This window comes from Rana temporaria, chromosome 6, assembly GCF_905171775.1.
Source record: "Rana temporaria chromosome 6, aRanTem1.1, whole genome shotgun sequence".
Taxonomy (NCBI): Eukaryota; Metazoa; Chordata; class Amphibia; order Anura; family Ranidae; genus Rana; species Rana temporaria.
Window position 1 is genome coordinate 222,127,895 of NC_053494.1, and position 25,728 is coordinate 222,153,622.

General features: G+C 47.8%; 1 protein-coding gene across 2 annotated transcripts in view; it reads left to right on the forward strand.

Moving 5' to 3' along the window:
- MUC13 (mucin 13, cell surface associated) overlaps window positions 1-25,728 on the forward strand; it is a 38,291-nt gene extending 12,563 nt beyond the window's left edge. For both annotated transcript variants that reach the window (XM_040358330.1, XM_040358331.1), the window contains 10 exons: window positions 1,254-1,376; window positions 3,838-3,938; window positions 5,731-5,789; window positions 10,485-10,633; window positions 11,951-12,088; window positions 13,324-13,441; window positions 17,338-17,375; window positions 18,795-18,882; window positions 21,950-22,148; window positions 24,542-25,728. In XM_040358330.1, the coding sequence (XP_040214264.1) occupies window positions 1,254-1,376; window positions 3,838-3,938; window positions 5,731-5,789; window positions 10,485-10,633; window positions 11,951-12,088; window positions 13,324-13,441; window positions 17,338-17,375; window positions 18,795-18,882; window positions 21,950-22,148; window positions 24,542-24,583 (1,055 nt within the window). In that variant the 3' untranslated portion in view covers window positions 24,584-25,728. The remainder of the gene's footprint in view (window positions 1-1,253; window positions 1,377-3,837; window positions 3,939-5,730; window positions 5,790-10,484; window positions 10,634-11,950; window positions 12,089-13,323; window positions 13,442-17,337; window positions 17,376-18,794; window positions 18,883-21,949; window positions 22,149-24,541) is intronic.

A 25,728-nucleotide genomic window follows, 5' to 3' on the forward strand; every position in this document is an offset into this window, starting at 1 on the left:
GCGTGTAAACTGCGACATTTGGCACACATAACGCGCCGAACAGGAACTTCCATTGTGAATCGTTGTTTATTTGCCTCACTAATATAAAATGTAACAACCGGCACTATTATAATGCTGCACCACGGAGAGTTTCTAGGACCCTCTCTGTATCTTTTAACCACTTCAGCCCCCCGGGGGGCCAATTCCGACACTTCTCACATGAATGTAAAAATCTACAGTTTTTTTTTTCTAGAAAATGACTTAGAACCCCTGAACATTGTATAGTTTTTATGCAGAGGCCCTAGAGAATAAAATGGTGGATGTTGCAATTTTGTTTTTTGTCACGCGGTCTTTGCGCAGCGGTTTTTCAAATGTAATTGTTTGAGGAAAAAGCACACAAAAAAAAAAAAACACAACATATTAGCCGACTGTGTGATAAAATATAAAAGATGATGTGATGTCGAGTACATTTGTATCTTTTCATGTGACAACACTGGAGAAATTACACTTTTAGGTAGATTCAGGTAGGGGCGCGCAAATCTAAGGCGGCGTAGCCTAGCGTGTTTACACTACGCCGCCTTAAGTAAGAGAGGCAAGTACTGTATTCTCAAAGTACTTGCCTCCTTACTTAGCGTAAATGCAGCGGGCGTAAGGGCGCCTAATTCAAATGTGTTTGAGGGGGGCGTGTTTTACGTTAATGGGGCTTGACCTCACGTTTTTTACGTTTTTTTTGTTACTGCGCATGCGCCGGGCGCCTACATTTCCCAGTGTGCATTGCGGCTAAGTACGCCGCACGGGCCTATTGATTTCGACGCGTACGTAAACGACGTAAATCGCTATTCGCGGACGACTTACGCAAACGACATAAAAATTTTGAATCTCGCGGCGGGAACGGCGGCCATACTTTAACATCTAATAGATGGAATAACTTTAGGCCTGATAATGCCTAACGTAAACGGCGTAAAAGTAATGCGTCGGCCGGGCGTACGTTCGTGAATCGGCGTAAAAACTCATTTACATATTCTACGCCGACCGCAATGGAAGCGCCACCTAGCGGCCATCCGAAATATTGCAATCTAAGATAGGACGGCGCAAGCCGTCGTATCTTAGCTTTGTTTAAGTGTATCTCTGTTTGAGCATACGCGTAGATTCTGAGTTAGGTCGGCTTATCTACTGATATCTACTGATAAGCCGGCCTAACTCTACCTGAATCTACCTAAATGTTCCTGGGATTGTTACGTTGTATTAATCGGGTCCATGTTATCTGTACACAGATCTCCGGTCATGCTCATCTAACCCCTGTGGAAACGTTCAGTGTATTCAGCTCTACAATGACTACGTCTGCCGCTGTCCGCTGGGATTTGCTTTTATCAATTCGACTTTGTCGTGCCGTCCAGGTAAGATTGTAAGACGATCAAACATCAGATTTCTCACATTCCCCGACAAGATGGAGGGGCAACTGACTTAAAGTGGAGCTCCACTCATTTAAAAGTCAGCAGCTACAAGAAGTGTATCCGGTGACTTTTAATCAATAGACACTCACCTGTCCCACCGTTCAGCAATGCAAGAAGCCCCGCCCCTTCACCCCCCTCTCCCCCTCCTCTCCCACTCCTCGCCCACTCACCTCCCCCTCCCCTCCCTCACTCCTCTCCCACTCCCCTCCCCCTCCCCTCCCTCACTTCTCTCCCCCTCCTCTCCCACTCCTCTCCCCCTCCTCTCCCACTCCTCTCCCCCTCACCTCCCACTCCTGTCCCCTTCCTCTCCCCCTCCTCTCCCCCTCCTCTCCCGCTCCTCTCCCGCTCCTCTCCCGCTCCTCTCCCCCTCCTCTCCCCCTCCTCTCTCGCTCCTCTCCCCCTCCTCTCCCCCTCCTCTCTCGCTCCTCTCCCACTCCTCTCCCGCTCCTCTCCAGCTACTCTCCCCTCCTCTCCCGCTCCTCTCTCGCTCCTCTGCCCCTCCTCTCCCGCTCCTCTCCCCCTTCTCTCCCACTCCTCTTCCACTCCTCTCTCGCTCCTGACCTGCTCCTCTGCCCTCCTCTCCCCCTCCTCTCTCGCTCCTCTCCTCTGCCGCTCCTCTCCCCCTTCTCTCACGCTCCTCTCCCGCTCCTCTCCCGCTCCTCTCCCCCTCCTCTCTCGCTCCTCTCTCGCTCCTGACCTGCTCCTCTCCCCCTCCTCTCTCGCTCCTCTCCCGCTCCTCTCCCCCTCCTCTCTCGCTCCTCTCCCACTCCTCTCCTCCTCTCCCCCTCCTCTCCCCCTCCTCTCCCGCTCCTCTCCCCCTCCTCTCCCGCTCCTCTCCCCCTCCTCTCCCCCTCCTCTCTCGCTCCTCTCCCACTCCTCTCCCGCTCCTCTCCAGCTACTCTCCCCTTCTCTCTCGCTCCTCTCCCGCTCCTCTCCAGCTACTCTCCCCTCCTCTCCCCCTTCTCTCTCGCTCCTCTCCCGCTCCTCTCCCCTCCTCTCCCCCTCCTCTCCCCCTCCTCTCCCCCTCCTCTCTCGCTCCTCTCCCGCTCCTCTCCCGCTCCTCTCCTGCTCCTCTCTCGCTCCTCTCTCGCTCCTCTCTCGCTCCTCTCTCACACTCCTCTCCCGCTCCTCTCCAGCTACTCTCCCCTCCTCTCCCTCTCCCCCTCCTCTCTTGCCCCTCCCATGTCCCAGAAGATTGCAGGGAGGGAAGGGGAGGGTGATCTTCCTTCTGGCTCTGCTGGGTGCCTGTAAAAACACTTAAAGCGGACGTTCCATCTTTGGGTGGAATTTTGCTTTAAAGAAGGATTAAAAACAGGCTAAATCTAAACCACACACATGACCAGATTGTACTCGTTGTCTCATGTTACGTGTTATTTCCGAAATCTTCAGAATGGAAGTTATTATTTGGACAGTCACAGTATGTGGCCACAAAGATCTATAGATATGGTGGGTAACCTAACACCTCTACATTGTGGGGCCCCTGTACCTCTACATTGCGGGGTCCTCACACCTCTGCATTGTGGGGTCCTCATACCTCTACATTGTGGGGCCCCTGTACATCTACATTGTGGGGTCCTCATACCTCTACATTGTTGGGTCCTCATACCTCTACATTGTGGGGTCCTCATACCTCTACATTGTGGGGTCCTCATACCTCTACATTGTGGGGCCCCTGTATATCTACATTGCGGGGTCCTCATACCTCTACATTGCGGGGTCCTCACACCTCTACATTGTGGGGTCCTCATACCTCTACATTGTGGGGCCCCTGTATATCTACATTGCGGGGTCCTCATACCTCTACATTGCGGGGTCCTCACTCCCCTACATTGTGGGGTCCTCATACCTCTACATTGTGGGGTCCTCATACCTCTACATTGTGGGGTCCTCATACCTCTACATTGTGGGGTCCTCATACCTCTACATTATGGGGTCCCTGTATATCCACATTGTGGGGTCCTCACTCCCCTACATTGTGGGGTCCTCATACCTCTACATTGTGGGGTCCTCATACCTCTACATTGTGGGGTCCTCATACCTCTACATTGTGGGGTCCTCATACCTCTACATTGTGGGGTCCTCATACCTCTACATTGTGGGGTCCTCATACCTCTACATTATGGGGTCCCTGTATATCCACATTGTGGGGTCCTCACTCCCCTACATTGTGGGGTCCTCATACCTCTACATTGTGGGGTCCTCATACCTCTACATTATGGGGTCCCTGTATATCCACATTGTGGGGTCCTCACTCCCCTACATTGTGCATTCATTCCTCCTTCTCACCTTCCCATAATTGTGCAAATCTGAACCGGGGGAATAAACAATCCCCAAATCAGAGATGTACAAATGATTTTCTTCTACAGAACATAAAAGTTGAATATCTAATTTGATTTGGTTGTAGGTGACGCTTTCTATGGTGAGGTGACAATTCCCGATGTAGAATTCAATTCAGACCCAACATCTCCACAATACACGGCTGTCTATCAAAACGTGATAAACAATGTGAGTATTTATTAATGCTATTATATAATGTTATATCACCATTATACTGGTTTCTTCATACATTGGGTTACCTCTGTGTACTGTGACCCTGGACTGTGCCGCTACCTCTGTGTACTGTGACTCTGGACTGTGCCGGTACCTCTGTGTACTGTGACCCTGGACTGTGTCGGTTCCTCTGTGTACTGTGACTCTGGACTGTGCCGGTACCTCTGTGTACTGTGACTCTGGACTGTGCCGGTACCTCTGTGTACTGTGACCCTGGACTGTGTCGGTTCCTCTGTATACTGTGACCCTGGACTGTGCCGGTACCTCTGTGTACTGTGACTCTGGACTGTGCCGGTACCTCTGTGTACTGTGACCCTGGACTGTGTCGGTACCTCTGTGTACTGTGACCCTGGACTGTGCCGGTACCTCTGTGTACTGTGACTCTGGACTGTGCCGGTGACTCTGGACTGTGCCGGTACCTCTGTGTACTGTGACCCTGGACTGGGCTGGTACCTCTGTGTACTGTGACCCTGGACTGGGCCGGTACCTCTGTGTACTGTGACCCTGGACTGTGCCGGTACCTCTGTGTACTGTGACCCTGGACTGTGCCGGTACCTCTGTGTACTGTGACCCTGGACTGTGCCGGTACATCTGTGTACTGTGACCCTGGACTGTGCCGGTACCTCTGTGTACTGTGACCCTGGACTGTGCCGGTACCTCTGTGTACTGTGACCCTGGACTGTGCCGGGAACCTCTGTGTTCTGTGACCCTAGACTGTGCCGGTACCTCTGTGTACTGTGACTCTGGACTGTGCCGGTACCTCTGTGTACTGTGACTCTGGACTGTGCCGGTACCTCTGTGTACTGTGACCCTGGACTGTGCCGGTACCTCTGTGTACTGTGACCCTGGACTGTGCCGGTACCTCTGTGTACTGTGACCCTGGACTGTGTCGGTTCCTCTGTATACTGTGACCCTGGACTGTGCCGGTACCTCTGTGTACTGTGACTCTGGACTGTGCCGGTACCTCTGTGTACTGTGACCCTGGACTGTGTCGGTACCTCTGTGTACTGTGACCCTGGACTGTGCCGGTACCTCTGTGTACTGTGACTCTGGACTGTGCCGGTGACTCTGGACTGTGCCGGTACCTCTGTGTACTGTGACTCTGGACTGTGCCGGTACCTCTGTGTACTGTGACTCTGGACTGTGTCGTTACCTCTGTGTACTGTGACCCTGGACTGTGCCGGTACCTCTGTGTACTGTGACCCTGGACTGTGTCGGTGCCTCTGTGTACTGTGACTCTGGACTGTGCCGGTACCTCTGTGTACTGTGACCCTGGACTGTGCCGGTACCTCTGTGTACTGTGACCCTGGACTGTGTCGGTACCTCTGTGTACTGTGACTCTGGACTGTGCCGGTACCTCTATGTACTGTGACCCTGGACTGTGCCGGTACCTCTGTGTACTGTGACCCTGGACTGTGCCGGTACCTCTGTGTACTGTGACCCTGGACTGTGCCGGTACCTCTGTGTACTGTGACCCTGGACTGTGTCGGTACCTCTGTGTACTGTGACTCTGGACTGTGCCGGTACCTCTGTGTACTGTGACCCTGGACTGTGTCGGTGCCTCTGTGTACTGTGACTCTGGACTGTGCCGGTATCTCTGTGTACTGTGACCCTGAACTGTGCCGGTACCTCTGTGTACTGTGACCCTGGACTGTGCCGGTACCTCTGTGTACTGTGACCCTGTACACTGTCACCCTGTAGTGATCTACTGGCTCTCTATACTGAAGTCTTTCTGTTTCCTCTCCAGTTTCAGACATGTTTTGAGAACTTCACCAACTATCTGAGCACCACAATCCTGGAATTAAGGTGAGTGTGGACTTCTCCTCAATCCTCTCTGATCTGTACAGGATGGATATTAGAGAGTGATAGAACACCCCCGAGGACTGTATGGTGAGGCATTGCCTGGACAGAAGAAGGAGTACTAGAGTACTGAGGGTGGTTATTAGGAGAGAGAGCGAGCCCAAAGTGTTGGCGTTTATTGGGGGGCTTTGGTATACAGGAGGGATGACAGGGCACGGCACAAAGAGATAGCCCACAGGGCAGCAAATACAGTACAACAAGGATCCACAGTCCACCAAGCAGTAATATGAGTAATATGCTACAGCAAGGATGGGCAGTTTAGTTCAGTGGCAGGGCAGCAATATGGCATAGTATTGGGGACATGATCCTCAGGGCAGTAATATGGCACAGCAAGGGTTAACAGTCCACAGGGCAGCAATAGGGCACAGCACAGTCCATTCAGTAGCAATAGTGCACATCAATGGGGAATTGCAGAAAGATTCAGGAACTCACACTGAAGACGCCTGATGTTCCCGGGTAGCGGGAGACATGGTCTGCGTGACAGAAGGCTTGATCAGGATGGTCTATGGAAGAAGGTCCCCAGGCAGGCACATGATGGATCCTGAGAGAGACACAGGCACATGCTGGATCCTGGGAGAGACACAGGCACATGCTGGATCCTGGGAGAGACACAGGCACATGCTGGATCCTGGGAGACACAGGCACATGCTGGATCCTGAGAGAGACACAGGCACATGCTGGATCCTGAGAGAGACAGGCACATGCTGGATCCTGAGAGAGACACAGGCACATGCTGGATCCTGGGAGAGACACAGGCACATGCTGGATCCTGAGAGAGACAGGCACATGCTGGATCCTGAGAGAGACACAGGCACATGCTGGATCCTGAGAGAGACAGGCACATGCTGGATCCTGAGAGAGACACAGGCACATGCTGGATCCTGAGAGAGACAGGCACATGCTGGATCCTGAGAGAGACACAGGCACATGCTGGATCCTGAGAGAGACACAGGCACATGCAGAATCCAGGGGGAATATTTTAGTTCATCTGCTCTTGTTGGATTGGGTAGATCTGATGTAAATTGTTTGAATTGGCAAAAAAAACTTAGCCCATCCACATATCTCTGACACACTCCATACATCTCTGACATCATCCATATATCTCTGACACAATCCATATATCTCTGACACCATCCATGTATCTCTGATACCATATATATATCTCTGACACCATATATCTATGTATATATGATATATATATATATATATATATATATATATATATATATATCTGACATCATCGATATATCTATGACATCATACACATATCTCTGACACCATCCCTATATTAATGACATCATCTATATATCTCTGACGTCATCCATCTATCTCCAATATCCATGTAACGGTCAGGGGTTAACACCGTTTACGATTTTCCATTCCACCAACCCAAGACAGCTTCCGACACGCCACAATCCAGCAGACAGGACCCATTGGATTTCCCCAGAAACGAGACACACACAGCTCTGTCTCTGGTTCAAATGAATGACTACTTTAATGGTAAACTCAGCTTGTTATATACAGTTAGAAGCCCCAAGAAACAATGGCTTAACTCCACCCACAACATGACACAATGGGTGCTCAATACACATTCCTTTAGATAATGACATTCAGATAATCTACATGAACTAATTACTAATCATTACCCAGACGTTCTGACTCCACGATAAGTTATTCTCACCTGATACACAATACACATTCCTTTGTAGACGTAAGTCAGATGTCTGACCTTTAGAGGGTGCTAAGTCACAACACATATTATCATTAATAGAACTTTCACACAATGAAAGGTTCTTGAGAGGCAGACTTAATTAGCACAATAGAATGCAATCACAGCAAGCTTTTATCACTACAGCCAGGTAGACTTAATTAGCACCTCAACAGTCTATGTACCACATTGAATGAGTCACTCTCCTATTGACCTGTTGGGGTCAGAATTAACAACTTGTAATATTTCAAGATCTCCTGCAATACATGAATTATCATTATTGTCCCATCTCATGTAATTCATGATATCATTTCTCAGTCATCCTATGCCCCTATTGGACATAGGATGACCCTAGACCCAAGAGTCATTAATGAAGCTGGCACAGGAGTACCCCCCATCCTTCAAAAGTCTCTGGGTATCACAGGCCATTCCATTACAATCCATACATAGTGGATGTAAAAAGTCTGCACCCCCTGTTAAAATGTCAGTTTTCTGTGATGTAAAAAAATGAGACAAAGATATATCATTTCAGAACTGTTTCCACCTTTAATGTGACCTATAAACTGTACAACTCGATTGAAAAACAAACTGAAATATTTTAGGGGAGGGAAGTAAAAAAAGTAAAGCAAAAGAAATAAAATGTGGTTGCATAAGTGTGCACACCCTCTTATAACTATTAATTATAACTAATTAAAACTCATGTTAAATAAGAGTCAGTACACACCGGCCATCATTTGAAGTGCCTCTGATTAACCCCAAATAAAGTTCAGCTGTTCTAGTAGGTCTTTCCTGACATTTTCTTAGTCACATCCTACAGCAAAATCCATGGTCCTCAGAGAGCTTCCAAATCATCAGAGGGATCTCATTGTTAGAAGGTATCAGTCAGGAGAAGGGTACAAAAGAATTTCCAAGGCATTAGATATACCATGGAACACAGTGAAGACCGTCATCACTAAGTGGAGAAAATATGGCACAACGGTGACATTACCAAGACGTCCCTCCAAAATTGATGAGAAGAAAACTGGTCAGGGAGGTGCCAAGAGGCCTACAGCAACATTACAGGAGCTGCAGGAATATCTGGCAAGTACTGGCTGTGTGGTGACAACAATCTCCCGTATTCTTCATCTGTCTGGGCTATGGGGTAGAGCGACAAGACGGAGGACTTTTCTTACCAGGTAAAACATCCAAGCCTAGGTAAATTTTGCAAAAACACATCTAAAGTCTCCCAAAAGCATGTGGGAAAATGTGTTCTGGTCGGATGAAACCAAGATTGAACTTTTTGGCCACAATTCTAAAAGATATGTTTGGCATGAAAACAACACAGCACATCACCAAAAAAACACCATACCCACCGTGAAGCGTGGTGGTGGCAGCATCATGTTTTTGGGGGCCGTTTTTCTTCAGCTGGAACAGGGGCCTTAGTCAAGGTAGAGTTCCAAATACCAGTCAATATTGGCACAAAACTTTCAGGCTTCTGCCAGAAAGTTGAACATGAAGAGGAACTTCATCTTTCAGCATGACAACGACCCAAAGCATACATCCAAATCAACAAAAGAATGTCTTCACCAGAAGAAGATTAAGGGTTTGGAATGGCCCAGCCAGAGCCCAGACCTGAATCCCATTGAAAATCTGTGGGGTGATCTTATGAGGGCTGTGCACAGGAGATGCCCTCCCAATCTGACAGATTTGGAGTGTTTTTGCAAAGAAGAGCGGATGTGCCATGCTGATAGACTCATCCCAAAAAATGACTGGAAAAAAATCAAAAGGGGCTTCAACAAAGTATTAGTTTAAGGGAATGCACACTTATGCAACCAGATTGTTATCATTTTTTTTTACTTCCCTCGACATAACAGCTTTCAGTTTGTTGTTCATCTTAGTTGTACAGTTTATAGATCACATTAAAAGATGGAAAAAGTTCTGAAATGATTTATCTTTGTCTCATTTTTTTACATCACATAAACCTGACATTTTAACAGGGGTGTGTAGACTTTTTATATCCACTATATCTCTGATATTATTCATATATCTCTGACATCATCTTTATATCTCTGACATTGTCTATATATCTCTGACATCCTCTATATATCTCTGACACAACCCATATATCTCTGACATCATCTATATATCTCTGACATTATTCATATATCTCTGACATCATCTATATATCTCTGACACAACCCATATATCTCTGACACAACCCATATATCTCTGACATCATCTATATATCTCTGACACAACCCATATATCTCTGACATCATCTATATATCTCTGACATTATTCATATATCTCTGACATCATCTTTATATCTCTGACACAACCCATATGTCTCTGACATTATTCATATATCTCTGACATAATCTATATATATCTGACACAACCCATATGTCTCTGACATTATTCATATATCTCTGACATCATCCTTATATCTCTGACACAACCCATATATCTCGGCCTTCAGCTATATATCTCTGACATTATTCATATATCTCTGACATCATCTATATATCTCTGACATCATCTATATATCTCTGACATCATCTATATATCTCTGACACAACCCATATATCTCTGACATTATTCATATATCTCTGACATCATCTATATATCTCTGACACAACCCATATATCTCTGACATTATTCATATATCTCTGACATCATCTATATATCTCTGACACAACCCATATTTCTCTGACATTATTCATATATCTCTGACACCATCTATATATCTCTGACTTAATCTATATATCTCTGACACAACCCATATATCTCTGACATCATCTATATATCTCTGACACAACCCATATATCTCTGACATCATCTATATATCTCTGACATCATCTATATATCTCTGACACAACCCATATATCTCTGACACAACCCATATATCTCTGACATCATCTATATATCTCTGACATCATTATTCTATTTTCCAGGCAGACTACTACAAAAAATGCTCGAGCCACCAACACAGTGGTCGCGCAGGTGTCAAACAATTTTGGACAGGGCACTGAAGACAATACTACAGTAGCTGAAGCCATAGATAACTACATCAAGCAAACCTCAACATTTGGATCATATGCTGGTAAGTGTCAGAAATGTTAGTCATGGGTGGGTGAGGTAGTGCTGCACATTGTTGGTGGCGGGTAATCTGTGGAGGGCCTCTTCAGGCCCAGATGAGTTATGGAGGTAGGTGAGGAGTGCAGTGAAAAGAAATCTAAAACAGTTAAAGCAATATATTGTGTTTCTTGGTATATAAAAGTTATTAAAACAATATCCAAAGCTTTTACTGATGCGGCACAAAACCCTGAAGAAGAGAGTCTATAATCCCCCAAAACGCGTTGGCTCAAGCTTTATGAACTTACTGTATTTAAAACAACAAACACAATGGCCCAGATTCAGAGAGCAATTGCGCCTGCGTAACCATAGTTACGCAGCGCAATTTCTTAGTTGCCCAGGCGTAACGAGTTCTCCTGATTCAGAGAGCTCGTTACGCCGACTGCAGCCTAAAATCGGCGTGGCATAAGGCTCTTATGCCACACATATTTTAGGCTGCATTCTAGCGATGACCGCTAGGGGGCGCTCCCATTGTGATCAGTGTATAGTATGCAAATTGCATACTAACAGCGATACACAACGTTGTGCGAGCCCTGCGTACGCAAATTACGTAGTTTGCATACGTCGGGTTTCGCGTAAGGTTGCACATCCTAATAGCAGGCGCAGCCAATGCTATAGGATACCCGTCGTTCCCGCGTCGCGACGTTCGAAATTTACGTGATTTGCGTAAGTGATTCGTGAATGGCGCTGGACGCCATTCACGTTCACTTTGAAGCAAATGACGTCCTTGCGACGTCATTTGCCGCAATGCACGTCGGGAAAGTTTCCCGAAGGAGCATGCCCTCTACGCTCGGCGCGGGAGCGCGCCTAATTTAATTTACTGCTCCGTGAATCGCGGGTAGCGCATTAAATTTGCAGGGGCGCAGGGCAAAAACGCTGCCCTGTGCCTCCGTAAGAAAGGGGCAAATTCTACCTGAATCTGGGCCAATGTTATCTTTTAATCGGCATAAGTGTTCAGGACATTTATTTGCACGCTACTTGCCTACCTTGTGAACGGAAGTGTAGGAAGACTTCCTGTTGGGGTCATGATGACCTCCTTTATAAAGGGGTGTAACAGACCACCCTGTTCTCTCCCTCTCCCCCCGCTATCCCCCTGCTCCCTGCATGGGGCCTCCACCATCCCCTTTTGTGTAAGCAATCCGTTAATGACCTGGCAACCAGAGTTAAATTCCAGTTAAATCCAGCAAGTTCCCAGCTATGCACACCCAGAATATTATCCTTTATAATGGAGATTGCACAGAGCTTGTCATGGAATGATATACTGATTCATCTCATCTTCTTCCAGAACAAACAATCTGCTCTGCTGGAGTGTACTGTGACGATAAAACAACGACATGTACAGCATACAGTTTCGGACAAAGCGCTATATGTACATGTATTTCCGGGCTATACTCCTCACAGCCGATCGTCACCACCTGCAAAGGTAATGATACAAAACTATCCCAGGGGGGCACCCTATACACAGTGTCTGGGAATCCTGGACCATGTTAGCTGGGGTGTCTAATTTCTGGGGGGCCTGGACATTGTTAATGGGGGTGTCTGATTTCTAGGAATCCTGGACCATGTTAATGGGGGTGTCTGATTTCTGGGGATCCTGGACCTTGTTATTGAGGGTGTCTGATTTCTGGGAATCCTGGACCATGTTGATGGGGGTGTCTGATTTCTGGGGATGCTGAACCTTGCAACTGGGGGTGTCTGATTTCTAGGGATCATGAACCTTGTTAATTGAGATGTCTGATTTCTGGGGATCCTAGACCTTGTTAATGGGTTATCTGATTGCTAGGGATCCTAGACTGTGTTAGCGGGGGTGTCTGATTTCTGGGGATCCTGGACTTTGTTATTGGGGGTGTCTGATTTCTGGGAATCCTGCACTTTGTTATTGGGGGTGTCTGATTTCTGGGAATCCTGGAACATGTTGATGGGGGTTGTCTGATTTTTGGGGATCCTAGACTGTGTAAATGGGGGTGTCTGATTTCTGGGGATCCTGGTGTTAATGGGGGTGTCTGATTTCTAGGAATCCTGGACCATGTTAATGGGGGGGGATTTCTGGGGATCCTGGACCTTACAACTGGGGGTGTTTGATTTCTAGGGATCGGGAACCTTGTTAATGGGGGTGTATGATTTCTGGGGATCCCGGACTTTGTTATTAGGGGTGTCTAAATTATGGGAATCCTGGAACATGTTGATGTGGTTGTCTGATTTTTGGGGATCCTAGACTGTTTAAATGGGGGTGTCTGATTTCTAGGGATCGGGAACCTTGTCAATGGGGGTGTCTGATTTCTGGGGATCCTGGACCTTGTTAATGGAAGTGCCTGATTACTGGGGATACTGGACCTCCTTTAATGGGGTGTCTGATTTCTGGAGATCCTGGACTTCGTTAGTGGGGGTGTCTGATTTCTGGAGATCCTGGACTTCGTTAGTGGGGGTGTCTGATTTCTGGAGATCCTGGACCTTGTTAATAGGGGCAGCTGATTTATAGAGATCCTGGACCTTGCTAATGGGGGCGTCTGGTGAATTAAAAATTTCCAGCCGTCCAATCTTCAGAGAAGCGTTCAATTCATCAGACGATCGGTATTCACAAACTGAATGACACAATGTAGCCGACTGTCGTCGCTGTGACATCACGCCTGACGCAATGTCTTTATTCATGTGTTGCAGAATGTTCTCCTGACTGCACGTCGTCTAATGGGCAGCAATGCAAGCAAGGAAGCGCCGATGTCGTCTCCCAGTGTGTCTGTCTACCGGGCTATAAATCCAAGGATGGCGGATGTAAAAAGTAAGTCCTGAAATGAGTCTGGGCTCCAATCATCAGGGTAATGAATGTGACCAACTGTCACCTACCTGAGGATATAGATACTGGGGGGCAGGGAGACCCCGACAACCGCTGACGCCCTCAGGTGTACAGGAAGGTGCATTACAACTCTGAATCAGGTGATCAGGGAGGGGTCAGCCACCTCCCTGCGATGGGGAAGAGGAACATCTTTAGGGCCCATTCAGACCTGTCCCATGCGGTGCATTTTTGGTGGAAGCCTAACATACCAGGGCAATACACCTCCGATGCACCACAAGGGAAAGCAATGCCTCACTGTGTGTTGTGGTGCGTTGCATCAGAAAAAAGAGCACATGTCTGGTTTTTGTGCATTGGCAGCCTGGTCCAATGCTTGGACCGCCTTGGCACAATGCACGACATAACAAGTGCTAATGCCCTACAATCAAGGTCATGGTTAGTAATCATGGGGTAGGCCCATACAGCCTACCTTTCAAGGCCCCCAGTTGACCCACCCTTGACCCCGCCCCTGGCCCCTCCCGTGTCCCAGCTTTGAACATGTAATAGCATGAGCCATGACAGGTCCTCTTTATGGAGAGATCTGGGGTCTATGAGCTGATGGGCCTGGTACAACAGGACTAGCTGTACTGCGTATCAGTGGCCCTGCCTACAATTGACTAGGTGTGAACAGGTCTTTAAAGCTGCAAGAAGACCATGGGCCAAGACCATGAAGATCCAAGACCATCCCACCACCCGTGTCTTGGATCTTCACTCTGTCGAAAAGCAATGTTGGCCAAAGAGTCTCCTGCTTGTAGGTGGGGTGCAGTGTGGTGCGGCAGCAATAATTCACACAGACGGTAAGTATGAAGTATGCAGAAACCGTTCACAACAGAACCCGGAGGGAAGACCGCCCAACCCGATGCAGTCACGGTTTTCAGCAATGGGAATGGAGCGATGCTCAGCTGAACTGGCAGTGCCTGTAAAGCGGGTAGAATGCGGCCTGGCCATCTCGTGCCCAACCAGGAAGATGTCCAGAGAAGATGCAGTCTCTACGCTTTCCTTCCTCATCAGGAACCTTTCCCTACTGCTAACACTGTCCCTAATGGGCGAGGCACCTCTCCCTACTCTGCCCACTCCCGAAATGTGCACTAAAACCAGGGCCATAACTGCTTGCCGACCAACTAACTGGGAATTTACGTCTTTACTTTGACATTAAATACCGGGTTTATGGCTGCAGCTAGATGCCATAACCTCTGTATTTTCTTTTAGTTTTGGTGGCTGGCTTTGAGATAAAAGTGGTCCCAGCAGCGGATTCGCCATGGAATCACTTGTAGAAATAGTAGGAGAGGTTACACCCCATCCTCCTGCTGCTCACCAGTGGTTCCTGGGTGTACGTTACTGATTGCTGAGCCCAGGAACCATCCGGCGGTGGCTTGCCATAGATATAAGCAGTGGCTTGCCATAGATATAAGCGGTGGCTTGCCATAGATATAAGCGGTGGCTTGCCATAGATATAAGCGGTGGCTTGCCATAGATATAAGCGGTGGCTTGCCATAGATATAAGCAGTGGCTTGCCATAGATATAAGCGGTGGCTTGCCATAGATATAAGCGGTGGCTTGCCATAGATATAAGCAGTGGCTTGCCATAGATATAAGCGGTTGCTTGCCATAGATATAAGCGGTGGCTTGCCATAGATATAAGCGGTGGCTTGCCATGGATATAAGCGGTGGCTTGCCATAGATATAAGCGGTGGCTTGCCATAGATATAAGTGGTGGCTTGCCATAGATATAAGCGGTGGCTTGCCATGGATATAAGCGGTGGCTTGCCATAGATATAAGCGTAGGCTTGCTATAGATATAAGCGGTGGCTTGCCATAGATAAAAGCGGTGGCTTTACATAGATATAAGCGGTGGCTTGCCATAGATATAAGCGGTGGCTTGCCATAGATATAAGCGGTAGCTTGCCATAGATATAAGCGGCGGCTTGCCATAGATATAAGCGGCGGCTTGCCATAGATATAAGCGGTGGCTTGCTATAGATATAAGCGTAGGCTTGCTATAGATATAAGCGGTGGCTTGCCATAGATAAAAGCGGTGGCTTTACATAGATATAAGCGGTGGCTTGCCATAGATATAAGCGGCGGCTTGCCATAGATATAAGCGGCGGCTTGCCATAGATATAAGCGGCGGCTTGCCATAGATATAAGCGGTGGCTTGCCATAGATATAAGCGGTGGCTTGCCATAGATATAAGCGGTGGCTTGCCATAGATATAAGCGGTGGCTTGCCATAGATATAAGCGGTGGCTTGCCATAGATATAAGCGGTGGATTGCCATGGATATAAGCCATGGCTTGCCATAGATATAGGCCGTGGCTTGCCATAGATATAAGCGGTGGCTTGCCATAGATATAAGCGGTGGCTTGCCATAGATATAAGCGTAGGCTTGCCATAGATATAAGCGGTGGCTTGCCATAGATATAAGCGGTGGCTTGCCATAGATATAAGCGGTGGCTTTACATAGATATAAGCGGTGGCTTGCCATAGATATAAGCGGCGGCTTGCCATAGATATAAGTGGTGGCTTTCTATAGATATAAGCGGTGGCTTGCCATAGATATAAGCGGCGGCTTGCCATAGATATAAGCGGCGGCTTGCCATAGATATAAGTGGTGGCTTTCTATAGATATAAGCGGTGGCTTGCCATAGATATAAGCGGTGGCTTGCCATAGATATAAGCGGTGGCTTGCCATAGATATAAGCGGTGGCTTGCCATAGATATAAGCGGCGGCTTGCCATAGATATAAGCGGTGGCTTGCCATAGATATAAGCGGTGGCTTGCTATAGATATAAGCGGTGGCTTTACATAGATATAAGCTGTGGCTTGCCATAGATATAAGCGTAGGCTTGCCATAGATATAAGCGGCGGCTTGCCATAGATATAAGCGTAGGCTTGCCATAGATATAAGCGTAGGCTTGCCATAGATATAAGCGTAGGCTTGCCATAGATATAAGCGGTGGCTTGCCATAGATATAAGCGGTGGCTTGCCATAGATATAAGCGGCGGCTTGCCATAGATATAAGCGGCAGCTTGCCATAGATATAAGCGTAGGCTTGCTATAGATATAAGCGGTGGCTTGCCATAGATATAAGTGGTGGCTTTCTATAGATATAAGCGGTGGCTTGCCATAGATATAAGCGGCGGCTTGCCATAGATATAAGCGGCGGCTTGCCATAGATATAAGTGGTGGCTTGCCATAGATATAAGCGGTGGCTTGCCATAGATATAAGCGGTGGCTTGCCATAGATATAAGCGGCGGCTTGCCATAGATATAAGCGGCGGCTTGCCATAGATATAAGTGGTGGCTTTCTATAGATATAAGCGGTGGCTTGCCATAGATATAAGCGGTGGCTTGCCATAGATATAAGCGGTGGCTTGCCATAGATATAAGCGGTGGCTTGCCATAGATATAAGTGGTGGCTTGCCATAGATATAAGCGGTGGCTTGCCATAGATATAAGCGGTGGCTTGCCATAGATATAAGCGGCGGCTTGCCATAGATATAAGCGGCGGCTTGCCATAGATATAAGTGGTGGCTTTCTATAGATATAAGCGGTGGCTTGCCATAGATATAAGCGGTGGCTTGCTATAGATATAAGCGGTGGCTTGCCATAGATATAAGCGGTGGCTTGCCATAGATATAAGCGGTGGCTTGCCATAGATATAAGCGGTGGCTTGTCATAGATATAAGCCGTGGCAAGATGACCACCGCTCATTTCACTTCTAGTTCTCGGCCATGTAAACATGTTTTTTTTCCTTAAAGCAAAGGTAGAGGAGAGATTTGGGGTCTTTTAGAACTTCTTTTGGCCAATCCTATTATTTGTCTCTTTATTCTCTTTTCTTACAGATGTGATTTTGGATATTCTGGAGAGGAATGTAAAGACGGTAAGTTTCCATCAGCTGAATGCTATAAATAGATGGCAGCCATTAAAATGCAGTGACATCAGTCCCCCCCACCACAGGAAGTATGTAGCCCCCTCCTTATGCAGCCACATCCAGGATATCCCCAGCCCTCCCCCTTATCTAGTCCTCCCACCCCATGGATGTCCCCCGTCCTCCAATCACCAGTCCTCTCTTGGATGTCCCCCTTACCAGTCCTCCTCTGGATGAATTTTTCTCCTGCCCTCCCCCTAATCTCTTATGGCCCCTCTTTTCCCATTCTTTCCAAATATCTGCAGGCCCCCCCCCCCCACACTGGTCCTCACACTCGTAGACATCCTCAGCCCCTCTTCTCCAGTTCTCCCTTAAATGCCCCCAGCCCCCTTTATCAAGTCCTCTTCTGGATGTCCCCAGTCCCCCCATTAGTCCTCCCACTCCTATATGTCCTCAGCCCCGCTTCTTTAGTCCTCCCTTGAATGCTCCCCAGCTCCCTTTCTCTAGTCCTATCCCCAGCTGTATGCAGTCCTTTCTTCTAGTCCTCCCCTGGCTGTCTGTGGGCCCCATTCCCCAGTCCTCTCCTGGATGTCCCCAGCCCCCCCCCCCACTAGTCCTCACGCCCCTAGATTTCCTCAGTCCCCACCATTAGTCCTCACACACCTAGATGTCCTCAGTCCCCACCATTAGTCCTCCCACTTCTAGATGTCCTCAGCCCCCCCTTCTCTAGCGCTTCTTTGAATGCTCCTCAGCTCCCTTTCTCTAGTCCTATCCCCAGCTGTATGCAGTCCTTTCTTCTAGTCCTCCCCTGGCTGTCTTTGTGGGCCCCATTTCTTAGTCCTCTCCTGGATGTCCCCAGCCCCCCCCACTAGTCCTCACACCCCTAGATGTACCCAGCTCCCCATCACCAGTCCTCCCCTGGATGTCCCCAGCCCCCCACTAGTCCTCACATTCCTAGATGTCCCCAGCTCCCCTTCTTTAGTCCTTCCCCGGCTGTCTGCATCTCCCCTTCTCCAGTCTTCCCCTGGATGTCCCCAGCACCCCCACTAGTCCCCACACCCCTAGATGTCCCCAGCTCCCCTTCTTTAGTCCTTCCCCAGCTGTCTGTAGCTCCCCTTCTCCAGTCCTCTCCTGGATGTCCCCAGCAGCACCCCCACTAGTCCTCACACCCCTAGATGTACCCAGCTCCCCATCACCAGTCCTCCCCTGGATGTCCCCAGCCCCCCACTAGTCCTCACACACCTAGATGTCCCCAGCTCACCTTCTTTAGTCCTTCCACGGCTGTCTGCAGCTCCCCTTCTCCAGTCCTCCCCTGGATGTCTATTGACCAGATTACAGTCTGAAAGGGCCCCCGTGTACTGGAGGAACTACCCCCCACCAGCCCCTCATGTATCATATTGGTATATAATCAGTGACTCCTTCTCTCCACAGACTACCTGCTGATCCTGGTCATCGTTGCGGTTGTTCTCGGGGCCTTTGTGCTCGGTCTCGTGGGGGCCGTTATTGGGGTGTCATTGAGGTGAGCAGACCAGCCATGACAAGAACTGAAATATTAATATTTCCCAATCGGAAAGCATCTTAAATTGATGACAAGTATTTTCTTTGTATTATATACAGTACATGTAAGCCCCAGAAGGGCTGTCACACAAATTACACTCTATAGTATTCCTCTTCGCTCCCCCCTGCAGCTACATAAAAGGTTTTGTAGATCAATGAGGGGGAGGGACAGAGGAGATGGGCCAGCACAGACAGTAATTAGACACTTACAGAAGAAGAAGAGAGGGCAATGACATACAAGAAGAGAGGGGTCTGTGCCAGGACATTGACTCTTCCTACAATAATCAAATTATGTAGAATGTTCAGAATTACAAGAAAGTATATCATTTGCTGCAATCTCCTCCTCGTGGCCAATACACGCTCCTGGGCCGGGCTTCTGCAAAAGGCTCTGCTAGGAGGACAGGACGGGCTCTATGGAGCCAGGAAGGCGGTGATTGGTGCCGAGGGGCCGTTGCTCCTCCCCATGGTCAAACAGGAAGTGGGTCCTGGGACCCGATTGGCTGGGAGTCCTAAGACTCCCTGGCCAATCGGGTCTCAGGACCGGCTTCCTGTTTGGCCAAGAGGAGAAGCAGGAAGACATTCGCAAATATTAACTTGCTACTGTCACACAACTGGGTGGGCTTAGGGCGCAGTGCTCTGCGCCCCAAGCCCACCCTTTTTTAGAGGCCTCAGGCTCTAATCATGTGCTTAAAAAAAAGATAAAACACCCATTGGAATCTGTAACGAAACGTCCCATGTCATATACCGCTTCCTCCCAGTCTGAATATAGATATCAGATATTCCAAACACCGACAACTACAAACAAGACGATACTCGTGTGATTGCTGAACATGAACTGTTTATTAGAACCAGAATACAAGTCTTATATACAGTAGAAGAGGAGGTTCCCCCCTCCTGCTCATATTACTCTAACAATACACCTGTAACCAGAAACATAAATTAACATGAGCTAAATAACTAATCCCTTAAAGCAGCCGATGCAACTCCGTGCGCCCTCCTGGGCATTATTATGATAAATCAGGATCTCACTACAGGTCAGACTTGTTGTCACCGAGCTTCACACAGTAGATGATACATTATCATAAGTATAAACACAGGACACCTTCTCACAATAGCAGGAGCTCCAGCAGGAGTCGGCCCGTCTCCTACATTGTACAGAGGCCAATGTGATCGGCTCTCTCACCTAACATGTTGAGTTCAGAATCAAACAAACCAAGAATGGTCTTTACATCTATCCCGGGAGATATTGTGGACAAATATCACTGTCCCATTTTAAGTAATCCAAGGACACAGGGCGACTTAGAGATAAGAGGTGCATGGGGAGCTAAAACAGGGGTTTCCCAACCTTTCCAAGGGTTTCTGGGTTCCACGGGCCCTCACAGAATCCATGCGTCCAGCACCCTGAATTAAGATTAGGGGCCGGGTGCATGGATTAGTGGGGAGGCGGCCACTGCTCGTATGTGACTTTGTCTTTGACCAATGACGATGGACAACGGTTGCATGTATAACATTCAGGTGCAACTTTAATGCGACTTTTGAGGGTTTACATTGAAGTCTATGGCACTCAAGTCGCATTACAGTCAGACCAAAGAAGCGCAGGAACCTATTTAACCACTTAAGGACCGCCTCATGTACATATACGTCAGCAGAATGGCACAGGCAGGCACATCAACGTATATATACGTGCCCTGCTTGACGTGGGTCGGGGGTCCGATCGGAACCCCCCCCCCCGTACATGCGGCGGTCCCCGTGGCTTCAGGAGCGATCCGGGACGACCACGCGGCTATTCGTTTATAGCCGCTCCGTCGCGATCCCTCCCCGGAGCTGAAGAACGGGGAGAGCCGTGTGTAAACACGGCTTCCCCGTGCTTCACTGTGTCGGCGCATCGATCGCGTCATCCCTTATATAGGGAAGACACGATCGATGACGTCATTCCTACAGCCACACCCCCCTACACTAGTAAACACATACACAGTGATCCCTAAATGTTACAGTGCCCCCTGTGTTTAACTCCCAAACTGCAACTGTCATTTTCACAATAAAGAATGCAATTTAAATGCATTTTTTGCTGTGAAAATGACAATTGTCCCAAAAATGTGTCAAAATTGTCCGAAGTGTCCGCCATAATGTCGCAGTCACGAAAAAAATCGCTGATCGCCGCCATTAGTAGTAAAAAAAATAAAATAAATAAAAATGCAAAAAAACTATCCCCTATTTTGTAAACACTATAAATTTTGCGCAAACCAACCGATAAACGACTATTGCGATTTTTTTTTACCAAAAATAGGTAGAAGAATCGGCCTAAACTGAGGAAAAAAAAATGTTATATGTTTTTGGGGGATATTTATTATAGCAAAAAGTAAAAAATATTGCATTTTTTTCAAAATTGTCGCTCTATTTTTGTTTATAGCGCAAAAAATAAAAACCGCAGAGGTGATCAAATACCACCAAAAGAAAGCTCTATTTGTGGGGAAAAAAAGACGCCAATTTTGTTTGGGAGCCACGCCGCACGACCGCGCAATTGTCAGTTAAAGCGACGCAGTCCCGAACTGTAAAAACCCCTTGGGTCTTTAGGCAGCATTTTGGTCCGGGGCTTAAGTGGTTAAAGTCGCTGTGACTTTAAGTCACACATGTTTAAATGAAAGGAAAAGTTACAAACCCGCGCTATGGTGATGTGTGAAAACAAATCGAATGATACATTTAATTATAAATGATACTAATGATACTACACATGTTTAAATGGTCGTCATTGAAAAATATGGAGTGTGACTTGTCATGTGACTTTCGTGTCCATAGTTGCATGACAAGTCGCACAAGTGTGAATGGAGCCTTAAAAAAGTTGCACCAAAGTTGCACTCCAAAAATCACAACTTTTGAGGGTACGACTCCGAAGTTGTGATTTTAGAAGTGCAACTTTGGTGCAACTTTTTTAAGGATGTGGATGGAGAGTTTTCCTACAATATTTGTCCACCATAAGTCTTCATGATACATGTGACGGTGACCCCATTTCTCGCCCCGTTGCGCTGCAGGTCCAGGAAAGGAAAGAGTGGCGAGCGGGCAGAACTGATTGACGATGACAAGCTGGGAAAAAGTAGCCCGGCTCCAGTGAGTTTGTTCCCCAAAGTCCAGATGAAGCCAGACCTGGGCCAGGTGAACCGAGCCTCCAATGTATATGAGGAGGAGGAGGAGGAGTACAGGCGCACCATGCCCAAGCGGGATTACGATGAGGTAAGGATCTGTGTGACCCATGAGCTGATATCTTCTACAAATCCCGGGCCCGCCATCGTAGATCTCATAGCAGCTGTATGGGTTTGGGCAGGGCCGATCCGCCCTATAGACTCACTATGCAAGCCGCTAAGGGCCCCGCAAAGCTGCGGAGGGCCCCCCAAATTACTAGAGGCCCCGCCTGGTCAGTAATTTTCGGCCCCTCACCCCGCTTCTCAACTCACTGGCTGCATGGGAGAAGAGGTAAGAAGTCAACAAGTCAACACCCCCCGCTTCTCACTTTAATGTAAGATGTCATTTCCAACAGCAGAACACCCCCTCCCCCCGCTTCTCAACTTTAAAGGGTTACTATAGGAAAAAAATGTTTTTCTTTAAAATAACAAACATGTTATACTTACCTCCACTGTGCAGTTCGTTTTGCACAGAGTGGCCCCGATCCACGTCTTCTGGGGTCCCTCGGGGGCTGTCTCTGGTCCTCCCCACGAGAGCTCGCATGGTGGTGAGCCCTTGCGAGCGTGCTCCCGGCCATAGCCGCTCACTATATCACTCGGCCCCGCCCCTCGGCGCGCCGCGTCACTGGATGTGATTGACAGCAGCGCCAGCCAATGGCTGCGCTGCTCTCAATCTATCCACTCTAGCCAAACAGTGGCCAGGCTGAGCGGCGAAGAGTATCTCAGGGGGCTTTCGAGGGGTTAGGTAAGTAAAACAGGGGCTCGAGGGTGGGGGGACGGCGTCATCAGATGTTTTTTCACCTTAATACATAGATTGCATTAAGGTGAAAAAAATGTGACATGTCATTTTGCTTAGGGCCCCAGGGAGGTCAGGATCGCCACTGGGTTTGGGACAATGGCGGCTGGTGCTCAAATTTTTTGAGGGGGCGCAAACAAACTGGATAAAAAACCCATCAAGCGCAGCTACTGTAACCATCAATTGTTGCCAGTGTGCCCATCAAATGCCGCCAGTGTGCCCCCCCCCCCCCAGCCCGGCACTTACCTGTCTCGGTCAAAGCTGTCCTCCGAGTCCTCAATGTCTGCTCCCTTCCCCCGTCCTCTTCCGTCTTCTGTTATGATACAGTGGCGCCTGTCACTTCAGCCAATCAGGTGACCGGTAACCAGACCCGATGCACCTGATTGGCTGAGAGGCGGGTCAGTGTTAGGAAAGCGATTCCCTAACACAGCACTATATAAGAAGCGAACCCCCATCAGTGCGAACACTGCTTAACAATGTTGAAGCTTATTAGAGCCTATGGGGGTGATTCACAGAGCGTTAGGCCGGCGTATCAGTAGATACGCCGACCTAACTCGGAATCGACGCCAACGCAAATTTAAGTGTATTCTGGAAACCAGATACGCTAAAATTAGGCTCAGATACGAGCTGTGTAAGTGTCTTACACCGTCGTAACCTAAAGTGTAATTTTTAGGCTGACCTCTAGGTGGCGCTTCCATTGCGGTCGGCCTAGAATATGTAAATTAGTAGATACGCCGATTCACGAACGTACGCTTGCTCGACGCAGTAAAGATACGCCGTTTACGTAACGCACTTTCAGGCCTAAAGTTATTCCATCAAATAGCTGGAATAGTAATGTTAAGTATGGCTGCCGTTCCCGCGTCGAAATTAGAAAATTTTACGTTGTTTGCGTAAGTCGTCCGTGAATAGGGATTTACGTCCACGTCGAAACCAATAGGAACGTGCGGCGTACTTTGCCGCAATATGTACACGGATGGCGCATGCGCCGTTCGTAAAATACGTCAATCACGTCAGGTCACCCCCACCATTAACATAAAACACGCCCCCTCAGCCGAATTTGAATTAGGCGCTCTTACGCCTGCCCGATTTGCGCTACGCCGCCGTAACTTAGCAGGCAAGTACTTTGTGAATCATGTACTTGCCTCGCTAACTTACGGCGGCGTAGTGTAAACACGATACACTACGCCGCCGCAAAGTTAAGGCGCTCTACTTGAATCTAGCTATATGGCTCTAATCAGGCACTTCCAAAACACCCCCCCCCCCTCTGTAATTCAGATGGCCGGCGCTCAACAGGGGGCGGCAGCGGCGACAATAGATAGATTCATGCATTGCATATATCTATCTATTATTGATTGACGGGTGCAGGAGAGAGGGGGCAGCGCTCCTGTGCCCACTATGGATGGTTTGGGAGAATACATTTCTGGTGTAACACCTTAGTCCACCAGAAGGGAACCCCCATGGGAGCCCCCAGACAGACTCTCACCACTAAAATATCCATTCTGAGGAGGTTGACCCTTTAGCATCTCATTTAGAACCTCCATGGGATGGGGGAGGGGGTTGTTATTTTGATGTTACTGGAGATTTTTTTGTACAGTGTTTAAATTCTAAGATTCTTGGTGGAATATTCTGATCTTTGTCTTTCTCCCCAGAATCCATGGTATGAGATGGACAGGAAGGACAGGAACTACTAGAAGAATGACGACAACCCCCCCCCCCTCCATGGATAACAGCGTGTTCTCTGATGGTCTTCTGTGTGCACCGAGCTTATTGGCGGGTACAATAAGTCCGTACAGTCGGGTATGACATGATGGAACATCAGTACCGCTAATCGAGCCCGCTGTACGGGGAACGTGGGCGCCGTCTCCGCCCCTCTCTGCTGGGACCAATCACTGCACACGGATAATGTGAAGAAGACCACAGTCCTACTACATGTAAAGGAACTGATAGGATCCTCCCAGTAATTTATTTTTTATTTGTTATTATAAATGTTGGCGGCCATTGTTTGGATAAAACCAATATTTCCGGTTAATGTGATTCTGAGCCTCGCGGTGCAGCAATGGCGCCATTCTAAGGGAATTCGGAGGAAGATTTTGTAAAACACTTCCGTTGGGATACAGGTTCTCTTTAGGGTGGCAGACATTTTACAGGCAGCTGGTTTTATTAACTGACATTACAAGTCCTTCAATATAATAATATTCATAATGATAATAATAATAATAATATGGATTTTATAATGTGACTCCATGGCACCTTTATTTATATTCCTCCCACCTTCACCTCATCACAATCCAGAAATGTAGAAATCCAGAAGATTTAACCAAATATGAATCTTATTTGTAGTTTTGTAGAAATGAATATAATGACAGAATGTTTTTAGAAATTTCACTATTGTACTTCTACCTGAAGAAATCAAGGAAATCCGAACCTCTACATTACGTGTGGAAAGAAGAGACACCCAATCATTAGATACAATTGTAACTTTCCCGGCAATCTTATGAAGGAATATCGCTACATTGTATCAGAACTTCATTCAGAGAATCAAATTGATTCTTAAATCAAAACAAAAAGCTATTTATACAATGTTACTGCAAACAATACACATCGCCCTCTGCTGTAAGGCTACGTGTACAGCGGCCGCCCCTAAACATAACTCTCCTGGCAGCAGAAAAATGCTAAACGCAGCAAAAAAGGGGCACCGCGCTTTTGTCACGTTTGTGTTTTTAACAAACCGTTCCTCTCCTGAACGCAATTCTTCTGCATTCAGGAGAGAGACCTTTAACTGCCCCTAAGCTCTGCTGCTCCTAAAGTCTGATAAAGTCTGATAAAAGCTTATGCG